This window comes from Berghia stephanieae, chromosome 6 (genome assembly GCF_034508935.2).
Source record: "Berghia stephanieae isolate SIO BIC M18660-M18661 chromosome 6, UCSD_Bste_1.3, whole genome shotgun sequence".
Taxonomy (NCBI): domain Eukaryota; kingdom Metazoa; phylum Mollusca; class Gastropoda; order Nudibranchia; family Aeolidiidae; genus Berghia; species Berghia stephanieae.
In genome coordinates, this window is record NC_088365.1 from 49,543,365 (window position 1) to 49,571,345 (window position 27,981).

Consider the following 27,981-nt stretch of genomic DNA (forward strand, 5'->3'; position numbering starts at 1 on the left):
TAATAATGATAATAATAATGATGATGATAATAATTATAGTGATAATAATAATGATGATGATAATGATAATAATAATAATAATGATATAATAATGATGATAATAATAATAATAATAATAATAATAATAATAATAATAATATAATAATAATAATAATAATAATAATAATAATAATAATAATAATAATAATAATAATAATAATAATAATAATAATAATAATAATAATAATAATAATAATAATAATAATATTAATAATAATAATAATAATAATAATAATATAATAACAACAATATATAATGATAATGATATAATAATAATAATAATAATAATAATAATAATAATAATAATATAATAATAATAATAATAATAATAATAATGATAATGATAATAATAATAATAATATAATGATAATAATAATAATAATAATAATAATAATAATAATAATAATAATAATAATAATATAATAATAAAAATAATAATAATAAGGAAAGAAAGATGAAGTTGAAATAGAAGGAGAGGGAGAGGAGGATGAGATCTTATATTAATAATAACATAGCCATTTTTTAAAAGCTTTCAAAATCATGATAATAATATTAGTGTAAGTACTTAATTTCTTTTGAATACACGGAGCAATGTTCATTAATGTGGGATGGGAGATAATGCCTCAGCAAAAGAATACCGAAGCGTCACATAAAGAATAGCGCTGATGCAGTTATCAGCCCCTGAATTTTTACCTGTTCGAACCGGAGGGCGCTGCGTCCAATCAAACAACAGAGCAAGACCACTTCATTCGTTGTCGCCAATCTCGTCCCCTATTCGTTCTATTTTTAGCCACAGAATTTCAATCATTTTTGTGTCACAGTGTGTACTTTTTACCTGTGTAGCACGTAATCGTAACAGGAAGAAAACACGACAAACCCACAAACCTTGGATCTCACCTGAACGCCTTTTAGGTTCGTTCTTTCTTCACTTGTGGATCCGTTCATCTTGTGAGCCCTTCAGTTTTGTAAGTATATGACAATTACCAGTAAATAGTGAAGAACAATAGTTTATATAAGTTGGGACGACAAATAAAACGGATGGGTATATTATTTTTTGTCCTCAGTTTGACTTGACTTTTATTGCAGCGGTGAACCATAACCCAAATTTAGGAAGTTGTGTCACGGTTTTACTCTCCACCCATTTCCTGATTCCGTTTCTTTGAATCATTGGATTACTTAACTTTACTCAACTTTACAACTTGTAGATAGTCTGTTCTATGATGGGTAATGATTGATACAAATACAATTATTATAAGATTGGGCACCTAAGATTGTATTACACACATAGATTGCGCACCTGATTATGATTATTTTACCATTTTATAATTTTTTTTTCTTCAATACCGATCTATTCTTCATATTTCATGAGTCAATGCTAAACGGGTTCCTTTTCGACAAAATTGGAAACATTGGGCCATGTCATATCTAGGTTAAATGATCTAAGTAACCTTAGAATATGTCATGAGTTTATACATGTCGGCTAAGAAAAGAAAAAAAGGGGGGGGGGGGGGGGGGGAAGATGGGCTGGGTTGCCATACCTGCCAACCCTTCCGCTTTTGGCGGAATCATTCCTATTTTCACTCTTCTTTTTTGTACTATTCCGTCATTGTCTCTTAAATTCCGATTTACAAAAATGATGATAATGGTAAGAATAAAAACGAGCAAAGAGGGGGGAGGGGGGCTGAAAGAGATGAAATTCCTATTTTTTGTCTCAAATTCCTATTTTCAGGCGTTCTGATTCCACTTTTGGAATGTGAAGGGTTGGTAGGTCTGGCTGGGTTGCTGATGGTCCCTGATACAAAAGTCATCATCAAAGTAATTTATTTTTTTCTTTCTTTCAATCGTTATCGAGTTTTCGTGTTAAGCTCTGGATTTCTACATACGAAGTTGGCTATAGCTTGGTTGAAATATTCCTTTTTTTTTTTCAGTTACAGGTAGGCCTAGAGAAAATCTTTAGCCAATCTTTCATAATGTGAGAGTGTTAGTATGCCCCACTCTCAAATGCTCTCTTCCTTCTAGATATATCTCTCTCTTAAAAAAAAAAAAATTGTTGTAACAAATGATTTTGAAACAAAAATGCCCCCCCCCCCCCCCCTTTCCAGTTATTTTACTGTGTGGGCCACTAATGTATCTCTTTGCAAAATCATCTTCTCCTCCTCTTCTTTTTCTTCTCCTTCTTCTTCTTCTTCTTCTTCTTCTTCTTCTTCTTCTTCTTCTTCTTCTTCTTCTTCTTCTTCTTCTTCTTCTTCTTCTTCTTTTCCCTTTCTTTAGTATCGTCATTGCAATTGCCATCATCATCATCATGCAGGGTTGGAACAAATGATTTTGAAACAAAAATCCCCCCCCCCCCCCTTTCCAGTTATTTTACTGTGTGGGCCACTAATGTATCTCTTTGCAAAATCATCTTCTCCTCCTCCTCCTCTTCTTCTTCTTCTCCTTCTTCTTCTCCTTCTTCTTCTTTTTCTTCTTCTTTTTCTTCTTCTTCTTCTTCTTCTTCTTCTTCTTCTCTTCTTCTTCTTCTTCTTCTTCTTCTTCTTCTTCTTCTTCTTCTTCTTCTTCTTCTTCTTCTTCTTCTTCTTCTTCTTTTCCCTTTCGTTAGTATCGTCATTGCAATTGCCATCATCATCATCATGCAGGGTTCCATGCAACCTGAAAAACCGGGAAATTAGATTTTGTTTTTTAAGGCCCTGAAAACCGGGAAAAACATGTGTGTTTTGCCACTAACCAAAAAAAAAACCGGGTAATTTATTTTTAGAAAAAGAAAAAAGTGCAGGACGGTCATAAGTGATAAACGATCACACATTAATTTTGTTGGAGACCTCAACAAAGTTCAGTTTGACACAGATCTGATGTTGTCAGCTCAGCAAGGTAGAACAAAAGTACTTTTATCACTTTGAAGAGAGGATGAAAGAAAAGAAACGAGTGAAAAAGCTTTGAAAAGGAAGAACGTGGATGACGATATTCAGAAATTGAAAAAAATAAGAAAGCCATTGAAACGATTCTTGCATTTTTTTAAAAGGAACGCGAATGGGCATCTGAGGCAGCAGAAAAGTTAATGGACTTTACTCTCCTTGCTAAGGCAAATATGCTGAGGAAAAGGCATATCAAGTGTGACATCCAAAATGATCACTTCTGATATTGAGGAGAGATGCAAATCCTTGTCTGATTGACATTGAGATAGTTCTTGGTGGATTTTTTTTTCTTTTTTTGTACTTAGTGTTTTAGTGTTGTTAAATCTCTTTTCTCTGAAACTTAAAAATTTTGAATCATGAGGTGTATAGAGTGGTTGGCAATGGACAATGACTTGGATAATCTGGATAGACGTTAGGCACTATGAGGATTCAATTTAACTCCCAGCCTATACCTTGGGCTTTTTCTTTTTAAGCTGTACGGATTTGTGGTATCCCGTGCACAATCTTGAAAACAACATTGAAAAAACTTGAATTAAAAAAAAAAAAAAAATATAATATATATATATATTTTTTAGGTTTTATATTAATCATAATCATAAATCATCAATTTTATATAGTAAAAGACACCTTTTAATACACTTAATACAATATACATCACTTACAACAAGGAAGCACATCTGAATTGAGCGTGAGCTTTGCAGTGGTGAAAAATATCCTGTCCCTACATTTGGATCTATGCATCAGGCAACAATCAGGATTGTCCCTAATCCAGACTATGACCATGCCCAATATTTTGCTTGACGATATTACAAGATGAAATGCCATACAACTTAGCTACTGTTATCTTAAATAACCATAAGACAATTGTATTGATGATGATGATGACAATAATAATAGTAATACAATATTAATTTAATGATAACGATGAATATAATAATAGAATAATGATGATGATGACGATAATAATAATAATAATATGACAATATGATGAGGATGATGATATGACAATGCGATGATGATATAGGTTTGAAAAAACAAATGATTTATCAAGGAAGTGCTATATAGTTAGTAATATGATATGGTTTGTTAATATATCGTATTGTAAAGTATTGTATTGTATTGTATAATGTATCGTATTACATCCTGTGTTGACATGACAGTCCGATTATAAATCCTGATCTGAAAGTGCATGACAGAGACCTCCACCCCCCACACACCTCTCCCCTTCTCATTTTTACCACTCTTCTTACTACGATAGCAGTCGCTACACTACTACTATAAGTAAAAGGATTTGCTTTAAAATATATATGTGGGCAATATTATCTGAAACCTCCAAGATTTAGAAATGTCGACAACGTGGGAGTTTTCTCGGTCGAAATTTAAGAGAAGAAGAACAACAATCAGCACCACCACATTCTTCATCATCATCATCATCATCATCATCGTCATCATCAACTTTTTTTTTTGCTTTTTGCTTTTTTATAAAAACGAATTGCAGGTTTTAGCAATTTAATTAAATTCATGATCATTCATCCATTCATTTACTTTGGTCAGCGCACAGCGGATTTGATTTCAGGGCTGGACATGTAATAAGTAATCCATATATTATGATAAAGGGACATGTATGTAGTGGGCGCAGCGGCGCGGGTGGGGGAGGGGAGAGGAGGAGAGAGAGAGAGAGAGGAGGAGAGAGAGGGAGGAGGGGGGGGGGGGGGGGGGGGGGGGGAGTGGTTTTCTTTAAAGCGGGATTGCATGCAGGGGAAAGGGGGGGGGGGGGGGGGGAATGCACTGAGAGGCAAATGAGAAATGAGCAAATCATTTAATGTTCACCCGGTGTGATAAGGACAGTCTTGGCGTGTTAAAAAGCTAACGTCGGTGGCCTCAAGGTTACGCTCCGACAGCGTGCTTCATATTTTTATTATTCTATCCCCCCCCTTATTGGGACGACTGGTTTTGGACGAGGTCAGCGGTGCGTTAAGGAATTTGGGGTTTAGTTTATCATTTCCATAGGCACCGCTTTTTTTTCTGTGATTTATTAATATTGTTACGATAAGACTGCAGCTAGAATATATATATATATATATATATATATATTATAATATATATATATATATATATATATATATATAATATATATATATATATATATATATATAGCCAGGCGTTGGAGACCTTTCCCGCACATAGGGTTAACAAAAGGTTATTTTGAACTACAGCACTGATTTAATTTAATTTTAATTTTATTGCTTGTGTCTATCAAATGGGACGGCACTAATATGATACGCTTATGGTCTCTCTCTCTCTCTAGTCCTAGATCCTATCTGTCCTCGATAAGCTAGACGAAGTATCTACATTTTTAACAATAAGCTGAAAGACATGGGAGAAAAAAAAAAGAACAAAACAACACCAAACAACAATTCGAACCAGAATCAATATAAAAACTTAAACATCCAGAGGTCTTAACAATCATATGGGTTAGTTAATAAAAGAGAAAAAATATAAATGTTTATTGTGTTATATATATATATTAGGTATACTAGGTATCCACCTTTCGTGCATTGATTTCATCCATGATCTCGTGCTAGAGAGAGAGAGAGAGAGAGAGAGAGAGAGAGAGAGAGAGAGAGAGAGAGAGAGAGAGAGAAATGTATATTGTGCCGTGGCCCCGTAGTTCTCTCTCTCTCTCTCTCTCTCTCTCTCTCTCTCTCTCTATCTCTAGCATTAGGTCATGGATGAAATATTGACTCAATGCATGAGAGGTGGATACCCAGTAGAAAGAGGGCAAGTTTAAATATCAATCTAACCATCGGATTTTATTGTCAAACACGTCGCTATGCCTTGAGATGGCAGGTATCATTCATGATAATAATCTCTCTCTCTCTCTCTCTCTCTCTCTCTCTCTCTCTCTCTCTCTCTCTCTCTCTCTCTCTCTCTCTCTCTCTCTCTTCTCTCTCTCTCTGTCGTATCGTCATCTGGGTGAGAAAACAAACTTTTACTTTAGATATAGGTCGTTTTTTTCGCTATACACCTAACCCCCCCCCCCCCCCCCCCCCCCCCCCATTTCTGAAAAAGTCTTAAACCTGGGGAGGTCTCCGGTTTATTAAATTTTGACATTCAGCCGGGGATGGAAGTGGGGGTAAGGGGTCAGCAATGTCGATTTATGTCTAAATAAAAAGTTTTCTGGCAAAAAAAAAAAGGAGAAAAAAAGTCTTTTGTCAATGTTTTGGCAGTATAGCTCTCAAGATCATTATCTTTAGAAATGAAGTACCTATGGGGAAATGTCATACAAATCATGGTTAGTAATTGTGAGCTCCATGATCTGTATTGATTCGAATTCTTGTGCGTAATGGATGTAAGGTTAAGGTCGTATCTATCTATTTATCTATCTATCTATCTATCTATCTATCTATCTATCTATCTATCTATCTATCTATCTATATTATATCTATCAGTCTTTGTTTCTGTCTGTCTATCTATATTGTATTCTACCTACCTACATAGCGTCTTGTCTGTTGATCTATCTTTTCATCTATCTATCTATCTATCCATCCATCCTTTCATTGTCTATCTGTCAATATATCCATCCGTCCATCAACCAACCAATCAATCAATCCATATATATTTATCTATCTATCCATCTGCCTTTCTCTGCTTAAAAATAAAAAATGCCCATCCGCCCGTCCATCCAGCCACCTGTCTTTGTCAGGGTCATCGTCGTCGCTGTCATCATCATCATCATCATCACCACCACCACCACCTTCATCATCATCATCATCATCGTAGTCACAGTCATTATCATCATGATTTATTCATAGCCATCATCATAGCCACCTCTACTACCCACCTACCCACCTGCATAGTCGCTACCGTCCCCGCCCCCCCCCCCCCCCCTTTGGCTATCATCAAGTTTTTATTCTACCCAATAAAGACTTCATTCAACGCTGATGATTTGGGGCTGTTGGGTCATAAACTGTTTCTATTTGCATAGCTCGTCCATTCTGTGGACAAGAGTTCGTCGTCTTAGTAGTAGGAGTAGCATGCACGATGCCATAACGGCCGGTATCGTACAATGTGACCTGTCGCCAGCTTATATACTTACAATTTATAGATTGAGTACGTTTTATGGAAAATAATACTAGACCTAGGTGCACATGTAAACAGGTCTGATAGCCGAACGCAATTATGGGCCTGATTTATTTGTTGCGTTGGTTTGAGAGTATTTCCATTACAACAATGAGACCATAACAATATGGATTATCAGATCTTTAAATTGGTGCACTTCGATAGAGATAGTCGATTAAGTCAGAAAAAAAAAACAAAAAACAACAACCCACAACCCCCATCCCCCCCCCAAAAAAAAAAGCAACAAAAAACAACAAAAAACAAACAAACAAAAGCAAAGCAAACAAACAAGCAATAAAACAAGCAAAGACTGTCAAAACTATGAACTAGCATTTCTGGCCATTTTAATTTGAAAATCGCTTTTCTGCATAGGATTCATCACTGCCTGTTCGAGACGGTGTATAACAAATTATGTGTTGTTCACTTATTCATGTTACAAGAATGAATAAGATAACACCGTCAAAGGAGAACAAAATACTAACCATGGAACGCTTCGGGTTCAAAATCCTTCTTCAGTTTATTTTGTGAGCCTGGAAGGTTCCGTGCAATATTTTTTTAAATTTTGGACGCTTGTATATATATGATTCCTATATAAATATTACGTTTTTTGTTTTACGGCCCATACTTGGGATTTATAGATTACGTAGGGTCCTCAGCTTTAGCTTACGTCGGGTCCGCAGCCTATAGCAGCTTAGTAGGATCCATTTTGACTAGATAAACACTGCGAGGCAGGTTCTGCAACCCAAATAGATATGCATTGGGTGCAAGGGGGGGGGGGGGGGGAGGGGGGTTGATTTTTTTTCTTAGTTTTAAAAAAAATGTTTTTGTTTTTTGGAAGGGGGGGGGGGGGGGGTGCTAATGGAGTCTTTCAGAGTATACGTTTTGATGACAAGCTCTTAATCCCAATAGATCTCATCGTGTTTCTGTCTGTGTTCGGGTTGCGTGTCCTCTGACATGCAGTTGTCAGGTAAACGCACGTGGTGAAGGGCATTTGGTGATCTCTCTCTCTCTCTCTCTCTCTCTCTCTCTCTCTCTCTCTCTCACTCACTCTCTCTCTCTCTCATCTCTTGCATCTCTCTCCTCTATCTCTCTCCCTCCCCCCTCCCTCTATGCCATCTCTCTACCTCTTCTCTCTACCCCTCTCTCTCCCTCTCCCAACTACAGTCTCTCTCACACATGACCATCACCATTGTGCATCCCCGCCCCCTCTACACCTCTCCCGTCCCCTCCTCCCCACATATCCTCCTTCCATCACCTCCTCATCCTCTCTTCTTCTTCTTTATCTTCTTCTTCTTCTCTTCTTCTTCTTCTTCTTCTTCTTCTTCTTCTTCTTCTTCTTCTTCTTCTTTCGAAGAAAAACACGCTGCTCATTGATAAATTACATTAGCCTATTTATTCATAACTTTTAAATCATCTTTTCCTCTGCAGGTGTCAACAGTGAAAGATCACATAAAGTGCACAAGATTTCAAGCCAGTGCTGATGTAACTTTCTCTATCTAAATCCAAACAAGTAGATTTAATTGTGAAGAAGATATAGGTCCGATTTTTCCCCTGCTTTGGAGTCTACAATGACATGATGTAAACATCTTTATTTCCCTGTTTAAGGATGAAGGAATCAACGTCGATATCAAAGGACATTTTGAATAATATTATAATACTATAGTGGGAAATTTAGAAGGTTTACAGAACATCATTGGATTCCTGGAAGAGGGTTGAAGTCATCATAACACCATTGGCAATATGGCGGGTTTCCACACGGGAATACACATCTTGATCAAGAGCATCGTCCCATTGTTGATTCTAGTAGCTCTGGATGGACGCGTGATTTCTGCCAAAGACATTGAGAGTAAGTGAGAATTTATTTATATATATATATATTTTTTTTTTTTTGGTGTTTTTTAATGTCAATATCCATATGCCTATGTTAATTGCACGAATAAGATGAAGATAAACCTAAACTGGCAAAGTGACGACAAACGTTGGATGTCTCTCATTCCTGAGGTTAAAAAAAAACCCAAACAAACAAAAACAGTGGGAATAGCTGGTTTGTGATCAGTGATTAGTAATTTGAGGGATAATTAATTTATCTTTGGTATATATTGTTGATCACTTTGATGTAACACAGATCCTATAATATATGTGTTTAAGGATAGTGGAGAAATATTTAAAATGTGAGCTTTTATATAATGCATTTTTCATTAGATTAAAATGCTCAAGACGCTTTTCAAAAGGTCCCAAGTCAGCGACAACAATGAACATGTAGTACGAGACATACCGCCTATGTACTTTACTGAATCCAAACCCCCCTCTTCCCCCCCCCCCCCCCCCCCCCCAAAAAAAAAAAAAAAAAACAACAAAAAAAGAACCCAAAAAAAAAAAACCCAAACAAACAAAAACACACTTTAACGTAAAACAAAGAAAAATCGTGCAGAAAAATAACTAATTTGATACCAAAGTTTGTTGCGCTATCTCATAGTAGTAGTAGTATCGTTCGGCTACACTTCTATGTTCAAGGTATCAATCCAGGTTTGGAAGTCATCATCACATTTGTTGATGGTTTCAAATCCCCCTTTCAGTTTTGTCTCTGGGCAATCTAGTACGAGGTGGTTTGCATCTTGTGGTGCTTGGTTGCACTTTGGGCATGTTGGTGATTCTTAGAGCCCCCATTTGTGTATGTTGGCAGCTGTTCTTGTATGTTTTGACTGTAGTCTATTTGCAGCTACCAGTATTTTCTTGGTTGATCCTGTAGACCTGGGAGACTTTTACAGGGATCTTCAATTAGTTCCTCTCCTGTTGGCTTATTCCTTTTCCATTCCTCGCACCAGGCTTCTTGTGTGTTGTATTTTCTTTCTTTGATAGGTAGAAAGGTGAACGAGATTTTAGTCTTGATGTTGGGGGCGCAGTTTTGTATATGGTTTGCAGAGGAGTTCCATTATCTTCTTCAGCTCTGGATATCCATTTCTGTGTTGCATCCTCTCTTCTCAAGTGGGGTGGTGCTATAACGCTCATGACTGGCAGCCATTGTGTTGGGGTTGATTTCAGGCATCCAGTTACTTTTTGCATCGAGTTTCTTAGTTTCACATCAACAAGGTTTGTATGGGCACTTCTTGTCCAAACAGGAGCACAATATTCTGCCACACTGTAGCAAAGGGCCAGGGTTGATGTTCTGAGAAGAGTTTGCGATGCTCCCCATGTTGTTCCTGCCAGTTTTCTGAGTAGACCATTTCGTATCCCTATCTTTCTTGCTGTACCCTCAAGATGGGTTCTATAAGTCAGTTGTCTTTCCAGTGTCACTCCGAGGTGTTTTGGATTTTGATCAGTTGGTAGTGTTGTGTCATCAATCTTGATCATCAGTTTTCGTTGTGATTCCCTGTTGTTAAGATGGAATGCAGTTGCAACTGTTTGTGTCGTATTCATGTTTAAATACCATCTGTCAAAATACCTATTCATGGACGTGGTGTCTTTGCTAAGAGTTGTTTCTATATTATCTTCCCAGTTTCTTGATTGGTATGCTAAGGCCCAGTCATCTGCATATCCTAGTTTTGTGGAAGTTGTTTGAGGCATGTCGCTTATGTAGGCGTTAAACAATGCTGATTCTTCTGACTTTGCTGGTGTTGCCACCAAGTACAACATGGAAATTCCTAGGTCCTGTCATGTATGAGAGCAGTTTCAAGATTTTTCTGCATGGGGTTATTTTTGCAAGTTTCAGCATCAAGCCACCAGTCCACACTGTGTCATACGCAGCAGAGAGATCAATAAACATTGTGCCTGTTTTCAGTTTCTTTTCAAATCCATTTTCAATTAAGGAGGTGAGGGCAAGGACCTATGCATCTATTTCGTTGAAACCCTGCTTGTTCAGTTGGGATTATAGGATTCAAGTAAGGGGTTATTCTTGTTAATATTATTTTTTCTAGTAGTTTGTAGAGGCAACATAGTAGAGAGATGGGTCTATAGCTAGATGGCTCTGTTGCTGGTTTTCCTGATTTGAGGATGGCTATAACTCTAGCATGTTTCCATGTTTGTGGGTATCTTCCTTTGTCATGTCAGACATTGCGGCAGCCAACCAGTTCTTTGCGTTGTGTCCACGGTGTGTTGTCATATCTGGATATATGCCATCGATCCCTGCTGCTTTCCCATTCTTCATACTTTTGATACCTTCATGTTTTTCTTCGTGACTGATTGGGAAGGTCCACATTCACTATCTCATAACTTTTTAAAAGCAACTTGAGCTTACTATAAAGCCAGGAGCATTTTTTTCTCCTTATCAGTGAAGTCATTGATTTTCAAGGGCAGCTCTTACATCGAAATTTTATCTCCATGTGAGATATCTAGAGCAAATAAACAAGTCATGTCAATTCAACCTTATATACACGCACTACACCCAAACCACACACACACATAGACACACACACATATACTCATGACAAAGCACACACAAACAAAAACACAAATATATACAAACACACACACACACATACACACACTCGCACACACACAGATGCATACACAAACATCCTTATAGACAAAGGCACACTCACTTATATATAAACTCCAACGCACTCATATACACACTCACACACCGGTCACATGCAGAAATATACATACGACCCATACATTATTATACGTCTCAGTGAGAAAACCATTAAAGCTTAAGATTGCCAATTGCTCTTTAACATTTTTGCTGATTGAACTTAATTCTGCATTTTACATATATTTATGTGCATTTGATTGAATACCAGTTATCCTCAAATGTTTAAAAAACAAAAACAAAAAAATGTTGATAAAAATGTACCTTGCTATTTAAAATTAGAAAGCAATTATCTAGCCATAATACAAAGTAACAAATTGTAAATAATTTGTATCAGTGAATGACATAATCTGTTGAATGGTGAACAGGTTTGAACTGAGATATTGCCAAGTTTAGTGAGAAGGTCAATTTTTATCAAAAATGAGTTCTTGTCATAAAGTTTTAAATCAACCCTTTTTGTACATCTTCTGGAAATATCAAAGCTGAATTTCATTTCTAAATATTTTTTACAGCTGGTCAAGTTGAAAAAGTATGAAATTTGAGAAAAGTTGCTGAATACCTTTCCCATACATCTGACCATAACTTCATGAAAAATCACCCGATTTACTTCAAATAAAAATCAAAATGCTCTAGTGAGTATATTCTTTCAGAAAGTGAAAAAGAAAATTAAAAATGAAAATCCAAAATTTTCACCTTCCGACTGATTATGTCATGCACTGACACATTTGCGCTAAGTGGGGCTTCCAAACTGTAAGATTTTTATCTTGGTTATATTCATCTACATCATTTATCTTAGAATTGATGCACATTACCAATGGGTATCCAATTAAACACATAATTTATACACATCGCATCATGCAAAAATCCAGGTGAGTTTATCTCTTTTTTTTTTTTTTGAGCTATGAAAGTTCCTTATTGTGGTATAATAATTTTTAAAAACGCACCTTGTTTGTACACATTGCTATGTTATTATTTCAATTTTTTTTTTTTTCCTATTTCTTTTTCCAGTTAATCTTTCCGGAGATGGCTGCGACAACCCTTCGGGTTATTATATCGGGGATGATGATACTGCCATCCTCTTCCACCGTGGATCCTTCAACTTTATTTCCACCAGGGATGACTGTTACGTGACCTTGAGATCTGACCAGGGTCGTCGTTTGGAGTATGTTATCAACGAGGCCAGATTTCAGCAGTGTGGGATTACTATTAGTATTTTTGACAGTCCAAATGCAGATGTCAATGCCAGGGTAATGAGGACTTACTATTCAATCCTCTTCTTTTGCTTTGTGTGTATAGATTTGAAACGAGAGAGCGAGAGAGAGAGAGAGAGAGAGAGAGAGAGAGAGAGAGAGAGAGAGAGAGAGAGAGAGAGAGAGAGAGAGAGAGAGAGAAATAGTGAGAGTGAAATAGTGAGAGAGAGAGAGAAAGTGAGACTGTGAGAGAGAGTGAAATAGTGAGAGAGAGAGAAAGTGAGACTGTGAGAGAGAGTGAGACTGTGAGAGAGAGTGTATGAGAGACATACATACAGAGAGGGAAGGGGGGGGGGGGGGGGGAAACATTGTACTCGTAATGCAAAATTTCAACACGGGCCAATCTTCTATGCGTTTCATAATCCCAAAAGCAACAATAAACTGTAAAGCATGAAGTGTGCATTTTGATTAGGCCTTAGCTAAGAAAAGAAGGAAGGTAACAAAGAGTTTTTACAAAGATGAATTGTTTTTTTTTAAAGCTAATCATCTGTCATTTAACATCCATGTTTGGAGTTAAAAATGGAAAGAAGAGATGACAGACTGAAATAAAAGTGGTGGGTGTTACTCAAGTCTCATGGAAAATTTTTTGAGTTGATGGCCATACCTTCTTTGATTGTGTATGTTATGGTATCCTTTTTCTAATGCAGTTGCATTTATAACAGTCTCACACTCCTATAGATACTATGCGCTTGGTTAAGAAGCTCACAACATTGCCATCCGGAAATATATTGGACCAACAAACCAAACTATGTGTAATCTTGAACGTGTATAGTCTGGTTAATACATTTAAGTGAGAATTACTCATAAACGTGGATGGCAAAAAACAATAACAAAGACCTGAGTGACGTCAACTTCGTTCTACCTATAGGTGTATGACACTTTGATTTATATTTTCTGTTTCCAGAATATTATTGACTGTGACACGGGCAGCCAGATCCCCATCACATCCAAAACCAACTACAATGTGATGAGATTGCATGTTAGGAAGACTAACGTTAATACAGACAACTTTCAATTTGGTATGAGAGTCATCAATGACAGAGGTAAGGTTTTTATCCCGGTAGAATACTATAAATCTCCCTGTTCGAAGCGGTCTTAAGTCGGGATTTGGAAAACGAAGAAAACCGGTTTTAAAGTGGGAATGGTCAAAATTATCAAATTTCAGTTTTTGGTTATTTCAGAAACTACAATCATTTTTCTACATGCAAACATACTAATTAAACATAGATATTGAGGATAAGTTTTATAAAATTTAAAGTTTAAAAAAGCAACTATCAATGACACATTCAAAAGGAGAGTTGACTTTCTCTCAGAGAGCAACCATTTCCAAGACTTAGTAATATTAAGTCTTTTCCTCCACCAATACCATGTAAGATACCACAGCAAAGGGCGTGTCTTTATCTATCTTAGAGAAAGCATGACTGTTTCCACAGTTTCATGGTTCAACCAATATTGAACTTTAAAAACTGTAAACAAGTCTAGGGTTTTCCCTAACAACTTTACAAATGAATGATTCTGATTGGTCAGCGCTCATCACATGCGCCTGTTGGCCATTAAAATGCCCGGGCAATGTGTCATGATGTCAGCATGTGTGTGTTTGTGCATTTTGATACACACCACATGCTATTATTTCTTTGTCTAGCTGCATTGGTTAATGATCGAGGTGAGGGTCCTTTGTCCCTCTTTCTTTTTTCATGAAATTAAAGGACATGCTAAGACTTTAATTGGGTGGGGTTCCTGACCTCCCATAGTGGGCATGAGGTACTTACTGTCTTCTATCCCCCTATATCTGTTTTCCAACGAGCTTTCTGTCTTTGTCTTGGAATGAGATTACTTGGTTTTGTCTTGGCCCTGACCGGATACCCTTGGTGAGAGGGGAAACAGTCAAATGTATAGTTAGTTTTGGGAGATGATATTTTTTCCTTGTAAATCATCTCTCTGTTATGTAATGTATTATGTTTTGTTTACATATCATGATGTGATTTGTACACATTTGAGTGTATTCCTCTTAGTGGGGACCTGTGCTTGTGACTGGATAAGACTTTTAGGTGATCTCAAACTAAGTGCTTCCATAGTTTGCTCTTGGAATCTATATCTGTTCCCTATTTGATCCAATTCTCCTTTGTCTTACCTTTTCTTGGGTGCTTTAGTTGTAATTCTAGAACTTATTACTATCCCATTTTCTTCCTTTTTACTGGCGCTGATATGACCTTAATGTGTTGCAATCGCCATGAAACCCTTTAAAACATAAAAACATAAGACTTTAATAGGACAACAGTTGCCTAATCTTACACCTACAGAGATTGTTGTAGGATAAACATTTAATTTTAAGTACAAAAGCAGAATAGTAAATAGAGCCTTCAACAATCAATAAACTGCCGATGGAAATACGTGTAAGTAAAAAATGAAAAAGTTTAAATGTATGGATAGACAAACAGAAAGAGAGACAGACCTATTAATGGATAAATAGATATGTAGATATGTAGATAGATAGATAGATAGATAGATAGATAGGAGAGAGGGACAACAAGAGAGAGAGAGAGAGAGAGAGAGAGGAGAGAGAGAGAGAGAGGAGGAGAGAGAGGAGAGAGAGAGAGAGGAGAGAGAGAGAGAGAGAGAGAGAGAGAGAGAGATGTTCGTTTTGTCGTGCTTTCTTTGTAAACTGAAAGAAGTGGGGGGGGGGGGGGGGTCTTTCTAGACAATCAACAATGTGGGTGAACGCTAAGGAAAACTTGAGAGATTCAATATCATGATTTCATGTAAGTCATTGTACAATAAGCCCCAATCCCTCCTCCTCAAGCTGTCATCTGACTCAAAATGGAAACAATGCAATGAATAATTTGACCAGCCATTTCTTTAATTGCAGTCTCATTGTTCAATATGTTTCCAGTTGATTGACTATGACTTACTTTGAAACAAATAAATGCTTTCTTAAACTATCCCTACAATTCTTTGCTCCGCCTCCATCCCTTTCTTCATGTCTACCTCACTCTATCCGTCTCCCTTTTGTCTCTTTCACACATACACACACACACACACACACACACACACACACACACACACAAACAGTTGTACAGTCAGGCTTCAATCTTTACTCTATTTCCCTCCCGCACAAGCAGTCTCTCTCTCCTCCCCCTCTCGCTCCTCTTTTTCTTTATTTCTCTTTCTCTCTCTCTCTCTCTCTCTCTCTCTCTCTCTCTCTCTCTCTCTCTCTCTCTCTCTCTCTCTTTCTCTTTCTCATTCTCTCATGTCTGTGTGTGTATTTTACTCTCTCATTCTTTCTCTTCCTCTCTCATCTTGTTTCTTGTATTTCTTTCCCTGCCCACCCGGCTTCACATAGTTTAAAAACTGTACTTTGAAATTATAAACCCTTCTCTAACTTTTGGCAATTTGAAATCGTATTTCCTCAAATAAATAAGACAAAATGTCACATTAATCATTCTTATGTAATAGAGTAAGCTTATGCAAGAGGTTATCTAATAATTTTGGTGCAGGGTGGTCAATTGTTACAGCAAATGGATTGAATGGGCACAATGCAGTTATATCAGTAAAACTTGGTCTGTGAATGATACGTTTGGGGACAGTTTTATGTCCAAGTTAATGGACAGGTCATCATGTTGAGTACTATTTAATTAAGCTTTCTTAAATTGGTTTAGGGTGTTGAAACATGTGAAACAGGCATTTATCAAAATAATGTTATATCATAAATGGCGGGGTTTAACATCAATATGTAGGAATTGACGTTTCAGGTTTGTTCACAGAATTTTAAATACTCACTCACACAGTCATTCAGATCATCCACACTATCACATGATTCGATAAAAACATTCCAGTCAGTGCATTCAAAACAACCACGCAAATCTTCACACACACTTCCGTTCCAGATCTGTACACTTTTCTTTACTGGTTTTACACGTTTAGGACTTGTAAAAAAGAAATAAAATATTATCCTAACAACAAGCCTTGGATAACAAAAGATCTAAAACTTTTATTGAACCAAAAGAAAACTCTCTATACTAGTGGAAACAAAAAAGATCTGAAAACAAAACAAAAAGAGATAAAGAGGGTAATATCTAGTTGTAGAGATAAGTACAAAATAAAATTGAAAAATGCTTTTCTTCTGGGGATATACGGGACACGTGGCGGGGGCTTAAAACTGCTGTGAACTATAATCCAAAGCCCACGATTATATCAGAAGATATCGAAATTGAAACTTTAAATAAATTTTATTCACGTTTCGACACAGCAAACAAATTTGATATTGAAAATGAAAAACATAAGTTAGACAGGGCTTTGGAAGATGAAATGACTATTGAGGTCAGTGAAGAGGAAACGAGATTCGTATTTTCGAAACTAAACGAGAGGAAGGCTGCTGGGCCGGATGGATTGAAAGGAAAACTATTAAAAGAATGTGCCCACCAGCTTTCCCCCATTTATACACATATTTTTAACTGGTCCCTCCAATGCGTTTCGATCCCTGAAATTTGGAAAACTTCAAAAATTATTCCTGTTCCAAAAAAAGAAAAACTTGAAACTATGAACGATCTCAGACCTGTTGCACTGACTTCAATAGTCATGAAATCTTTAGAAAAACTTGTTCTTGTTAAAATTAGGAATCAGTTTATGCCATTGAGTGATAGTCATCAATTTGCTTACAAACCAGGACGTGGCGTAGAGGATGCCATTTTGCTGTTTACAAACAACATCTACAGGCATTTAGATCACGCTAGGAGCTATTGCAGATTGCTTTTTGCAGATTTTTCTTCAGCGTTCAATACAATGCAACCTCAGTTGGTTGTTCAAAAATTGAGTAGTCTGAATTTAAACAAGTATATAATTGCTTGGGTGCTCGAATTTCTTACGGAGAGAGCACAATATGTTCAATTAGGACAAAACAAATCTTCCTGTATAACTACAAATACTGGTGCTCCTCAGGGTTGTGTATTGTCCCCTGTATTATTCACAATATACACGAATGACTGTAGAAGTCAAAACCTGAGTGTACCTTTAATAAAGTTGGCAGATGACACCGCTCTTCAAGGCCTCATAACAAATGGCAACGAAGTGGCTTATAGGCAAGAAATTGATAGATTTGTGTCTTGGTGTGATGCCCACCACCTAGAGCTTAACATAAGCAAGACAAAGGAGCTAGTGATTGACTTTAGGAGAGTGAAGGAACCGATAGAACCGTTAAAATTAAAGGACCAATTCGTCCAGCGAGTTCCTCACTACAAATACCTTGGTGTAACGATTGATGACAGGCTCAAGTGGGATGAACACTTGAAAATAATTAGGCATAAGATGTGCAGACGTACATATTTTTTATCAAAACTCTCTCAGTTTAGAATAGATAAAACCCTCTGCACATTATTTTATAGAGCAGTAATCGAAAGTGTTTTGTCATTTTGTATAACAGCTTGGGGAGGCAATTGCTTAGCAGTGGAAAGGAACAAAATAAATTCAAATATTAAAAAATCCATTAAACGCTATATAAATGATGTTGACGATGTAGATCTTTTATACGAGAAATTTTGTATAAATAAAATAACTAAAATATTAAATGACCAGTATCATCCACTAAGACCATCAATTATTATGTCAGAAAGAAGTGGTCGCCCTTTCTCTATTTCAACGAAAACAGAGAGACACCGAAAATCTTTTCTGCCGTCCAGTATTAGGCTTTATAACAACAAGCAATAATCATTTTATATAATTATTTCTCATTTTTACTTTTTAAAAATATAAATATTAATTTATTAATTTATTTGTTTTGCAATCTTTTCAATTTTCAATTTATAGTGACAGTTTTAACTATTATACAGTGTTGAAATTATTCATATCATAAAGCGCAGCTCTGGTTATAGAGCTGCTCCTTTTTTATATATATACATCCTATTTCCATTGTATTTTTATCTTATGTGTAAATTATAACACGTCTGTACAAAACATTTCCCTTTTGGGATGCAATAAAGTATTATTATTATTATTACTACTACTACTACTACTACTATTATTACTACTACAACCACAAACACAACATCATCGCTCACTACCACCATTATTACAATCACTACCATTAGGATTTGGAGCTTTACTTCATTTGAAATAAGGAAACTTTGGGGCTGTATTTGGCAATGTGTTTATATATCATAATATAGTTCTCATCAGTTATCTATTTAGATCTATACAATATTTAAACACGATACCAAATACCATCCAAATTCCCTTTTTTTGTGTGTGCTGAAATTCCTGTGAGTCAAATTGAAAATTGACGTCTCTGCAAATGTTTCTATTCTTGTCAAATTTCCAATGCCCATATATAAGGAGTTATCTTTGCCCATTGATTTGACTGTGCGTGAAAATGGTGCCTCACATCAAAGTCGATTTGATCAAAACTTGGTTTTTACACATTCCCTACTTCAAACGGTCGTATCTCGGCAATGAATAATCAGAATTTTATAAATTTGATATCGAATTTTAAAGCATAAAATAAACTATGATTGGGTACCAAAATCCCAAAATTGAAAAATCCGACTTAATATCGTTTCGAGGCAGAGGGTCACATATTTTGAATATTTTCCCTTCCTTAAAAGCCATCAGTATTGTGGAGCTGGAGTTTTTCCACTTTTAGTAGTACAGTCCAGGTTGATTTGGGGACGATTCCTTGGGAACAGATTTTTTGTGAATAAAAAGTCATACCCTTTCCAATTCCTAGACACTTAGTTGGGACCGCCTGTCGCTTAATGGGGACGGAATTTGACAATGACTATCCCTATTAAAGAGCTCTTTCGTTGTCTTCAACCATCTTCAAGAACCATCAGTATTGTGGAGCTGTAGTTTATTCCACTTTTAGAAGTACAGTCCAGGTTGATATTGGGGACACCACTTTATTGGGACGATTCCTAGGGAACATATTTTTTCTAAATAAAAAGTCATACCCTTTCCAATTCCCAGCCACTTAATTGGGACAGTCCACCGCCTAATGGGGATGAAATTTGTCAATGACTGTCCCCATTAAAGAGCTTTTTCGTTGTCTTCAATCATTTAAAATGATGGTTCATAACATGCAAATTAGTCTAATGGGACGGTCAAACGGGTGTGAGGTCTTACTGTTTATCACAGAGGTGTAAACAATAGAATTCACCTATATCCCATATTCTATTGCGACTGACTTCCAGGTGTGTGATCGAACCGTTTGTCATAGTCATCCTAGAGATGTGAACAATAGAATTTACCTGTATCCCTTGTCAGTGTCATTGACTGCCATTGTCACGTTCATGAACAATGGCCATAATAAAACCAATACATCTTTCATTAGAAGTTATATTGCCAGTATCAAATATGGATAAGTGCAGAGTGGACTTGGACTGAATTAATGAACAATTATAATTGATTTGTACCTTTTGGACAGAATGTTACTCCATGGCAATATTCTACCAGATCTGAAAGTAATATATTTTATACAGTTTTATACATTCTTTGAAATTTCATTCTAATGTTGATGGCTGAGTTTCTGTCTTGTAACAAAGTCAAGCAACATTGGACATTGTCAGTGGATGGATAGGTGATGATAGTTGTAAAAACTCTAATCTCTGCACTCTGTCCTCGCATCAGGAAAGCACTTAACTGGCATTACCCCACTTGGGGGCTCTTTTGACAAAAGTTTCACCTGTGATCAATATTGCAACAATTTTAATAGTCCCACATTAATACGATTTTGTGATCAGATTTATATTGTCTTTTCAATGTGAAAGTGTTGATTTTAGTAATTTTATTTATCAAAATGAGTTGAGAAATAAAAAATCTGTATTAGAACTTGTTACCTTTCTACGTAAAAATGGAGTTGCAAATGGGAATGCTTCTTAACTTGTACTCTCTTTGATAATCCAGGTTCTTTCTGTATAGCTGGAAAATATCTTGGAATATTGAAAATAGTAGTCCAGAGCCATTAGGCCCTCAGAGCCAAAGTCTATTCTGGTTTCTACGGCATGAAATTGACAACCCTTTGCTACCCTTTGGATAGGGCGCTAGTCTATTGCAAGTACTTTACATAAGACCTAACAGACCAAGCCACCCAATCACTGCTGGGTGGATTAAGTGAACATTTTGACTTCACAAGGGATCAATCTCGGTCCCTTTGTGTTTGAAGTGAATGCTCTACCAGCTGGGAGCTACCAGGACCTCCTAGATGGGAAACGTGGACTGGAATAGAAAATCTCATTCCTGAACTTTCATTATTATATATATATTATATATATATTACTTATGATATATTTCTTGAACATAGTACTACTGTAGTGTGCTGATTTGGAACTAAACAGGCTAAATTGGCCTCAATTTTACGATTGCATGCTGAGGGTATAAAAATGATAAAGTAGAAAGTGAAAAAGAAAAGAAAAGATGGTGGAGAGGCAGCAGCAGTAGTAATTTTACCCCACTTGTTGAATGAAAAAACCCGCAAAACCTCAATATGTTGTTCAAGTGCCGACAAGGAACCACCACCTTCCCTATTAACACATTGAAAAACAGAATCAATGCACACAGTCATTCTTCCCCAGTACCATTCGCGCTTGGAACAGCATCCCTGAAAGTGTCAGAGCAACCAACAATATTTTATAGGTATCTCCACCCGTTTAATACCAATCGATATTACATCAAGGCCACCCCAATAGAACACACCTAGTTTCGTAAATCTTTTTCACATGAAGCCGCAACTATTTTGGATTGGATTGGATAAACTTTACATATTGATGGTCAAGACGTTGCTTTAAATTATCAGATATACAAAGATACAACAACTGCAAGTTCTCATACTTGTAGTGAATGCAACACCTTCAGCATGTTTACCTATTTTAGAAAGAATATGAATATTGATTTGGAGGAAAGCTGAGTAGCTGATGTTGACAAAACAATGACAACCCATCTATTTACATTTCTTTGAATCAGTGATCAAAACTTGTGAATTGCATTCATCAAGTTCTTGATTTTGTTCATGAGTTCATATCAGTAGGTTTTTTTTTTTGAATTTTTTTTTTATTTTTTTATTGAGCATTTATATAGGGCAGTATACTCTAAACATGCTCAAAGTGCTTTACAGGGAATCTTTAGCCAACAGCAACATTTAACATGTAGGATGAGACATGACAGCTGTTAGGCGAACTATGGAGCTTATGATCTTATGAGTGTCATACCACTAGACCACATATCCGCACAATAGCTAAAATCTGAACTTGATTTTTTTTATCTGTCAGGTCCGGGTCTAAACTTCAGAAACGATGGCGCAAAGGACGATTCAGAACGAGAAGCCTTAGAGCCAGGAGTGATTGTGGGCATTGCCATTGCTGGGGTTATCATCATCATCGCCCTTGTTCTTCTTGCTATCTACTTGTGCTTCAGGGCCAGACAAGAATATGCCAAAGACGGTGCCTCTAGTGCCCATGCTGAGTCCAACGTGTATACATCCGGTAGAGTTGAACTATCAGTAAATACTAAGATACTTTTTTTTTTTACTGTATATTGTGTTGACATCTCTTTTCAATCATACATTTTTGATATTAATTTGTTAATTTCATTTAATGCTCATTAATTTGTTTAAAAATTCAACCGTGTACACATCTGGCAGAGTTGAACTATCAGTAAATACTGAGATACTATTTTTTTCCCCTTATATACTGATATTTCTTTTCAGTCAGACATTTTTTATATGTCAACTTATTAATTTTTAAAAAATTCAATGTGTTTGAATTCAAAGGCGTTAAAAAGAAGTATTTACATCTTTTAAATGTTGTAAAGCTCTAATGTTGTGTCAAGCTTGTAGATTTCATGCACCTTGCATTCCATCTTGTTTGACAATTTGATTAGAACTTATTGTAAAGTGAAGTATTAGTTTTGAGCTTTTATATAGCGCAATATCCACTAAATGTGCTCAAAGCGCTTTACAGGGGGTCCCTGTCTAACAGCACCACTTAACATGTAGGATGATACATGATGCCTGTTAGGCGATATTACAATTTTTTTTCGGACAGAGACAATGCTGTTAACAGCTAGGTACTCATTTTGCACCTGAATACGGTGAACGAATGTGAGTAAAGACCTTTCCCAAGGACTCAACTATGTGCTGAGTGAGGCTCGAACCCAGGACCTTTCGATCCAAAAACGAGTGTCATACCACAAGACTACATAGTGCTATGTATTCCTTCCAAAAATAAATCTGTTACAATATCTCACATTAGATAATTGCATATTTCACTGATGAGTCACGATTCTACATATTTAACTCTGACTGTCAGTTTATCAAAACAGTGGAGGACATCAACACCAAAGAATTACAGTTAAAATGTGAGATTGACTTTTGGATAATGGAATAGATTCAGTCATTGTCTACTGTAAGCAAATAATAAAGATTCAGAGCCGAAACCCATAAACCCTCCCCCCCCTCCCAACCAAATATTGTCTCAATTATTTTTACATATGAGCAAAAGGATAATCGAGCAGGGTAAGAAATAAGAGGACCTCTAAATACAACTGTTAAGATTGTTTCATTCTATGAGTATGAGTTGTCTTTTTTAAGACATTTTTGATCTTGTGATTAGTATCAATGACCTCCATGAAAATTCTTGTCTTCTATTTTGATTTTGTTGTAAAACCTTTGCATAAATTTTGATTTTTTAAAAACTGGATACTAGTTTTGTTTTTTTTTTTAAAATAAGTGATATGGAAAAAATATAAGTTAAGTAATATTTTGTTATTTTTTTCTTCTCTCCTTTCACAGGCAATTCCCAACACCTTTTTGCCAACAAGCAATACCCGAAAAGAAGATATGGATCGACGGAGGACATACGAAGCACGACCTCCTCGCAGGAAAAGACCAATGGCGCCTATGCCAACCCAGCCTATTCAGCCAACTCCGTCGAGAAAAAGTCTAACAGATCGAACTCGGTCGGTAGATCGCGCGGCAAAACGGGCTTTGCAAACGAGAGCTTCCAACAGGACGAATTGGACGTGAGACACGGAGATAGATCTTGGGAAGATGGAGATGATTATGAGGTGAGAATAGGATCTTTCCGGAAATCCAGGTTTGACAGTTTTAAGTCAGATAAAAAAATTAAATCAGCAATGAAACAACCGTCCGACATTGAAATGAGTAAAGTCAATACCCAACCCAATAGTATTTTGAAAAAGAGTCGAACCAAATCTCCAAATCGCTCACAGACTTCATCAACAGAGGGTTCACTAGACACAAATGCCATCATGTACGGATACAGTAGAAGCAATACAGAACACCCCAATGTCAGGCACAAACCTGTCCTGGAGCGCAGACGTTCGAGATCGGGTACTCGATCAAACCGATCAGCATCCTCTGGTGGATACAGTGGCAGTCGACGTGCTCATTCTGCTGACAGGAAACCCAAACCTCAAAACACAGGTCGTATGTATGGGGATGTATTTATTGACGATACAGACAAAAGACCTCGGAGCAGTAGTCGAAATAGAGATAGGGGAAGGACTGGCAGTCATAGAAGTCGCAGTCACAGAGGAAGTGATTCTGTGGACAGTGAATCATCTGTGGCTTCTTCTAGGAGGGTAAATATGAACCCTGGAGGGAAACGTGTTCAAATCAAGGGTGAAGAGACAGACATTTGAATGAACGTTTATAACAAAAGATGTGTGAATGGACGTTTAATGAGCTCATGGAAGTCTGATCTTTGCTATTTTTTATTTTTGTAATGTTTTTTTAAAATAAATTGAATCATTCCATTGTATATAAAATCATCTAATGACATTACAGTTATATTAATATACACAAATTTTATCTGTAATGAAAGTATTTAACCTACATTCCATTTTAGTTTTTATTATTGTATTATATTTGCAAATTTATATTGTTAGCGCTTTTTAAAATACAATTTGGGATGAATTATGGTGATGTTGAATGGACACTTTTTAAATGGTAGACATTGATCGTCTGAAGTATAAACTATTTAAAACCAAGGTTTTTATTGAAAAAAACATATCTATTATTCCATGAGAATTTAGCTTAATTGTCGCATGAACAAATCTGCGATGACAAATTTCTCACTGGCCTTCTTGTAGTATCAAATTCTCAGGACAAAGATAACTGTAGACTTCAGAATATTTTATTTGTATTGAGTGCATAACATTAAAAAACAATCCACCCAGGGTAACATTTTAATGATAATAATTGTGACCCTTAAAAATGAAATGGTTTTATTTATTATTCATTACTTTTTGTCATTTTATCTTCAAGCCTTATGTAACTACTCCATCGCAATTGATAGAATTCACAAGTTCATAATGCCTGTAGTTCAATGAATGGATTGAAAAAAATCATACTTTTTAAAAACGAAATAGTGTGTGCCAAAAATTATACTTACATTCCAACTTTTATGAAATGTACTTTTAAAAAATTGCCTTTATTATTCGCGCTCTCTAATAAACCATCCAATCTGGCAATATTTGTAAGATTAAACTGAACTCAAATGTAACATCATATCTAAAAATATCTGAGACCATAGCTGCCACTGGGTGGGGTTCCTGACCTCCCATAGTGGGCAGGGAGGTACTTACTGTATTTTCTATCCCTCTATATCTGTTTTTCAACATGCTTTCTGTCTTTGTCTTGGAATGAGATTAATTGGTTTTGTCCGGGCACTTGCCGGATACCCTAACTGGGAGGGAAACAGTCAAATGTATACTTAGTTTTGGGAGATGATATTTTTCTCCTTGTAAATCATCTCTCTGTTATGCACTGTATTATGTTTTTCTTCCGTATTATATATGATTTGTGAACATTTGAGTGTATTCCTCTTAGTGGGGAACCTGTGCTTGTGTCTGGATGAGACTTTTAGGTGATCTCAAACTAAGTACTTTGACAGTGTGCTCTTGGAATCTACACCTGTTTCTTATTTGAACCAGTTTTCCTTTGTCTTACCTTTTCTTGGGTTCTTTAATTATAATTCTAAAACCTTTTACTATCCCATTTTCTTCCTTTTTACTGGCGCTGATATGACCTTAATGTGTTACAAATGCTGCCACTGTATAAGCCTTTGATTTTTTTCCCTTTCAAGTCTCCATATTTTAAGTAAATTCAGTTTCATAAACAATTAATAGATTAATCAATTCATAGATATTTGTGGAGTGTTTGATTTTTTGATACATAAAATTAGATTTAAAGTCATTGTTGTCTTCAACAATATTCCCCTTCATCCAAATCTAATACCTATAGAATAATAATAAGCCTTAGAAATGAATGTTATAATGCAGCATGATTTATTGTTTTGAGATGTTTTTCATTTTATCCTGTGACAGAATATTGCCCCCATGCCAAATTCCTTTTATTGTAAATTTTGAAATGCTTGTGTTAATATGCGTTTGTGTGTGTGTGTGTGTGTGTGTGTGTGTGTGTGTGTGAGTGTGTGTTTAAGAGAAGATTGGTGGGGTATTAACAATTGTATTTCAATTGTTGGAATATGCATGCGGCTCTATGAGAAGTCGCGTGCATTTGAATTTACAAGTTTGGTTGGAAATCTAGTTTGAGGGCTCTGTTCAGTCTAACAGACTAGACTAGATGCTGATTTTCATAAGAAAAACATTTTTATTTTTTTAAAAGAGGAATTTGAACCTTGCTTTAAATTTATGAATACCATTTTAATTTTTTATGCCCCAGGTATTGCCCAAATATTGGTGTATATCTTTTAGTTTTAATGTCTTGCAGGGATTTGGTATTAAACATGGGTCCCCTCTACTTTCCCCCCTTACGTAATAATTACCTTAATAACGCTATTGTGATAATACTGCCCTTGCTCAATTCAGTTACATTGTTTTGTGGGTTATTATTCAAGAAAGAAAGTATTGCAATCAAAAACTCATCATGCGATTACTTTAAGTAATAATGGAAAGGGTTTTTTTTTTTTTTAAATAAAAAAAGATGGTAACTGCAATGCTACTTACATTACTTTTATGCCAGTATTGACTTTTATTAGCCACATTTGGTCACATTCCGATTTTTACCTTCCATTTTGCGGGTGGTTGGATGGGAGCATCACCCTCGAATCATATACCTATGATGTTCGCATGGATGTACGATCCGATAGTGATGTCGTTTCTTCTCTTTACTAGCCTATCCTGCTTCTTTGGTTTGTGATTGTATTTTTGACAGGGGATATTTTTTTTCTCTGTAAATCTTCTGCCTGTTTGTTCTTGGTTATTTATAATTTAGCTTATGATATCTTTAGGTTATGATTTTGATTTACATTTGTACTATTTTTGTTAGATTGCTTGTTTTTTTGTTTCAGCGGTCTCTCATATAACCTCAATTGTGTTGGAAGAGACCTAAAGCAACAAACAAACAAACAAACAAACCTTCCATTTTCTACTCAATGTTTTAAAGACAGCTTTCTGGGTGGGGTTTCCGACCTCCCATAGTGGGCAGGGAGGTATTTGCTGTGTCTTCTACCCTCCTGTATCTGTTTTCCAATTGCTTTCTGTCTTTGTCTTGGAATGAGATTACTTAATTGTGTCGTGATCCTGGCCGGAGTCTTTGGCTGGGAGGGAAATGGTCGTACGTTTTGTTATAGTTTTTGGAGATTATATTTTTTTCCTTGTAAATCATCTTTCTTATGTACTGTTGTTTTTTTAAAATTCTTAACATATGATTTGTAAACATTTGAGGCTATTCCTCTTGTGTTGGTGTCCGGTTGAAACTTTTAGGTGATCTCAAGCAAAGTACACTGATAGTGTGCTCTTGGAATCTACATTTGTTCCCTTTTTATACCATTTCCCCTTGTCTTACTTTTTCCTCAAGTTTTTTAAATAGTACACCTAGAATGTTTTTACTATCCAATTTTCTCCCTTTTTAATGGTGCTGATATGACCTAAATATGTATCACCTTAAAAACAAACAAAAGACAGTTTTTCAAAGCATCTAGAATGAATCATTGAGTAATGATCCTGCACATTCTATGTCAAAATTGTCAGCCAAACTTTTTGAATGGATTTATATTGTTTTGCTTCTTTTTTTTTTTTTTTTTCTTTATTTCAAATTTTAGTTGTTGAGGAGAAAAAAAAAAGAATAATTTAAAAAAAAATAGACTATTATTATTATTATTAT

General features: G+C 36.0%; 2 protein-coding genes and 1 long non-coding RNA gene across 6 annotated transcripts in view; 1 reads left to right on the top strand and 2 right to left on the bottom strand.

Moving 5' to 3' along the window:
• LOC144975196 (actin-related protein 8-like) overlaps window positions 1–27,981 on the bottom strand; it is a 407,315-nt gene that overhangs the window by 136,000 nt on the left and 243,334 nt on the right. The window lies entirely within an intron of this gene.
• On the top strand, window positions 852–26,853 carry LOC144975188 (uncharacterized). 2 transcript variants are annotated; one of them, XM_078919005.1, is made up of 6 exons: window positions 852–1,004; window positions 8,502–8,919; window positions 12,610–12,848; window positions 13,756–13,894; window positions 22,103–22,315; window positions 23,623–26,853. In XM_078919005.1, the coding sequence occupies exons 2-6, from the start codon at window positions 8,814–8,816 to the stop codon at window positions 24,492–24,494; spliced, it is 1,569 nt and encodes a 522-aa protein (XP_078775131.1). In that variant the 5' UTR covers window positions 852–1,004; window positions 8,502–8,813; the 3' UTR covers window positions 24,495–26,853. The 2 variants fall into 2 exon arrangements, with proteins under 2 accessions (XP_078775131.1, XP_078775132.1); XM_078919006.1 differs by lacking the exon at window positions 852–1,004 and adding an exon at window positions 1,769–1,854.
• Window positions 26,481–27,958, bottom strand: LOC144975190 (uncharacterized). The gene is made up of 2 exons (XR_013645880.1): window positions 27,234–27,958; window positions 26,481–26,882 (listed from the first exon to the last, which is right to left on the bottom strand). It is a non-coding gene; the product is annotated as an uncharacterized LOC144975190 (long non-coding RNA).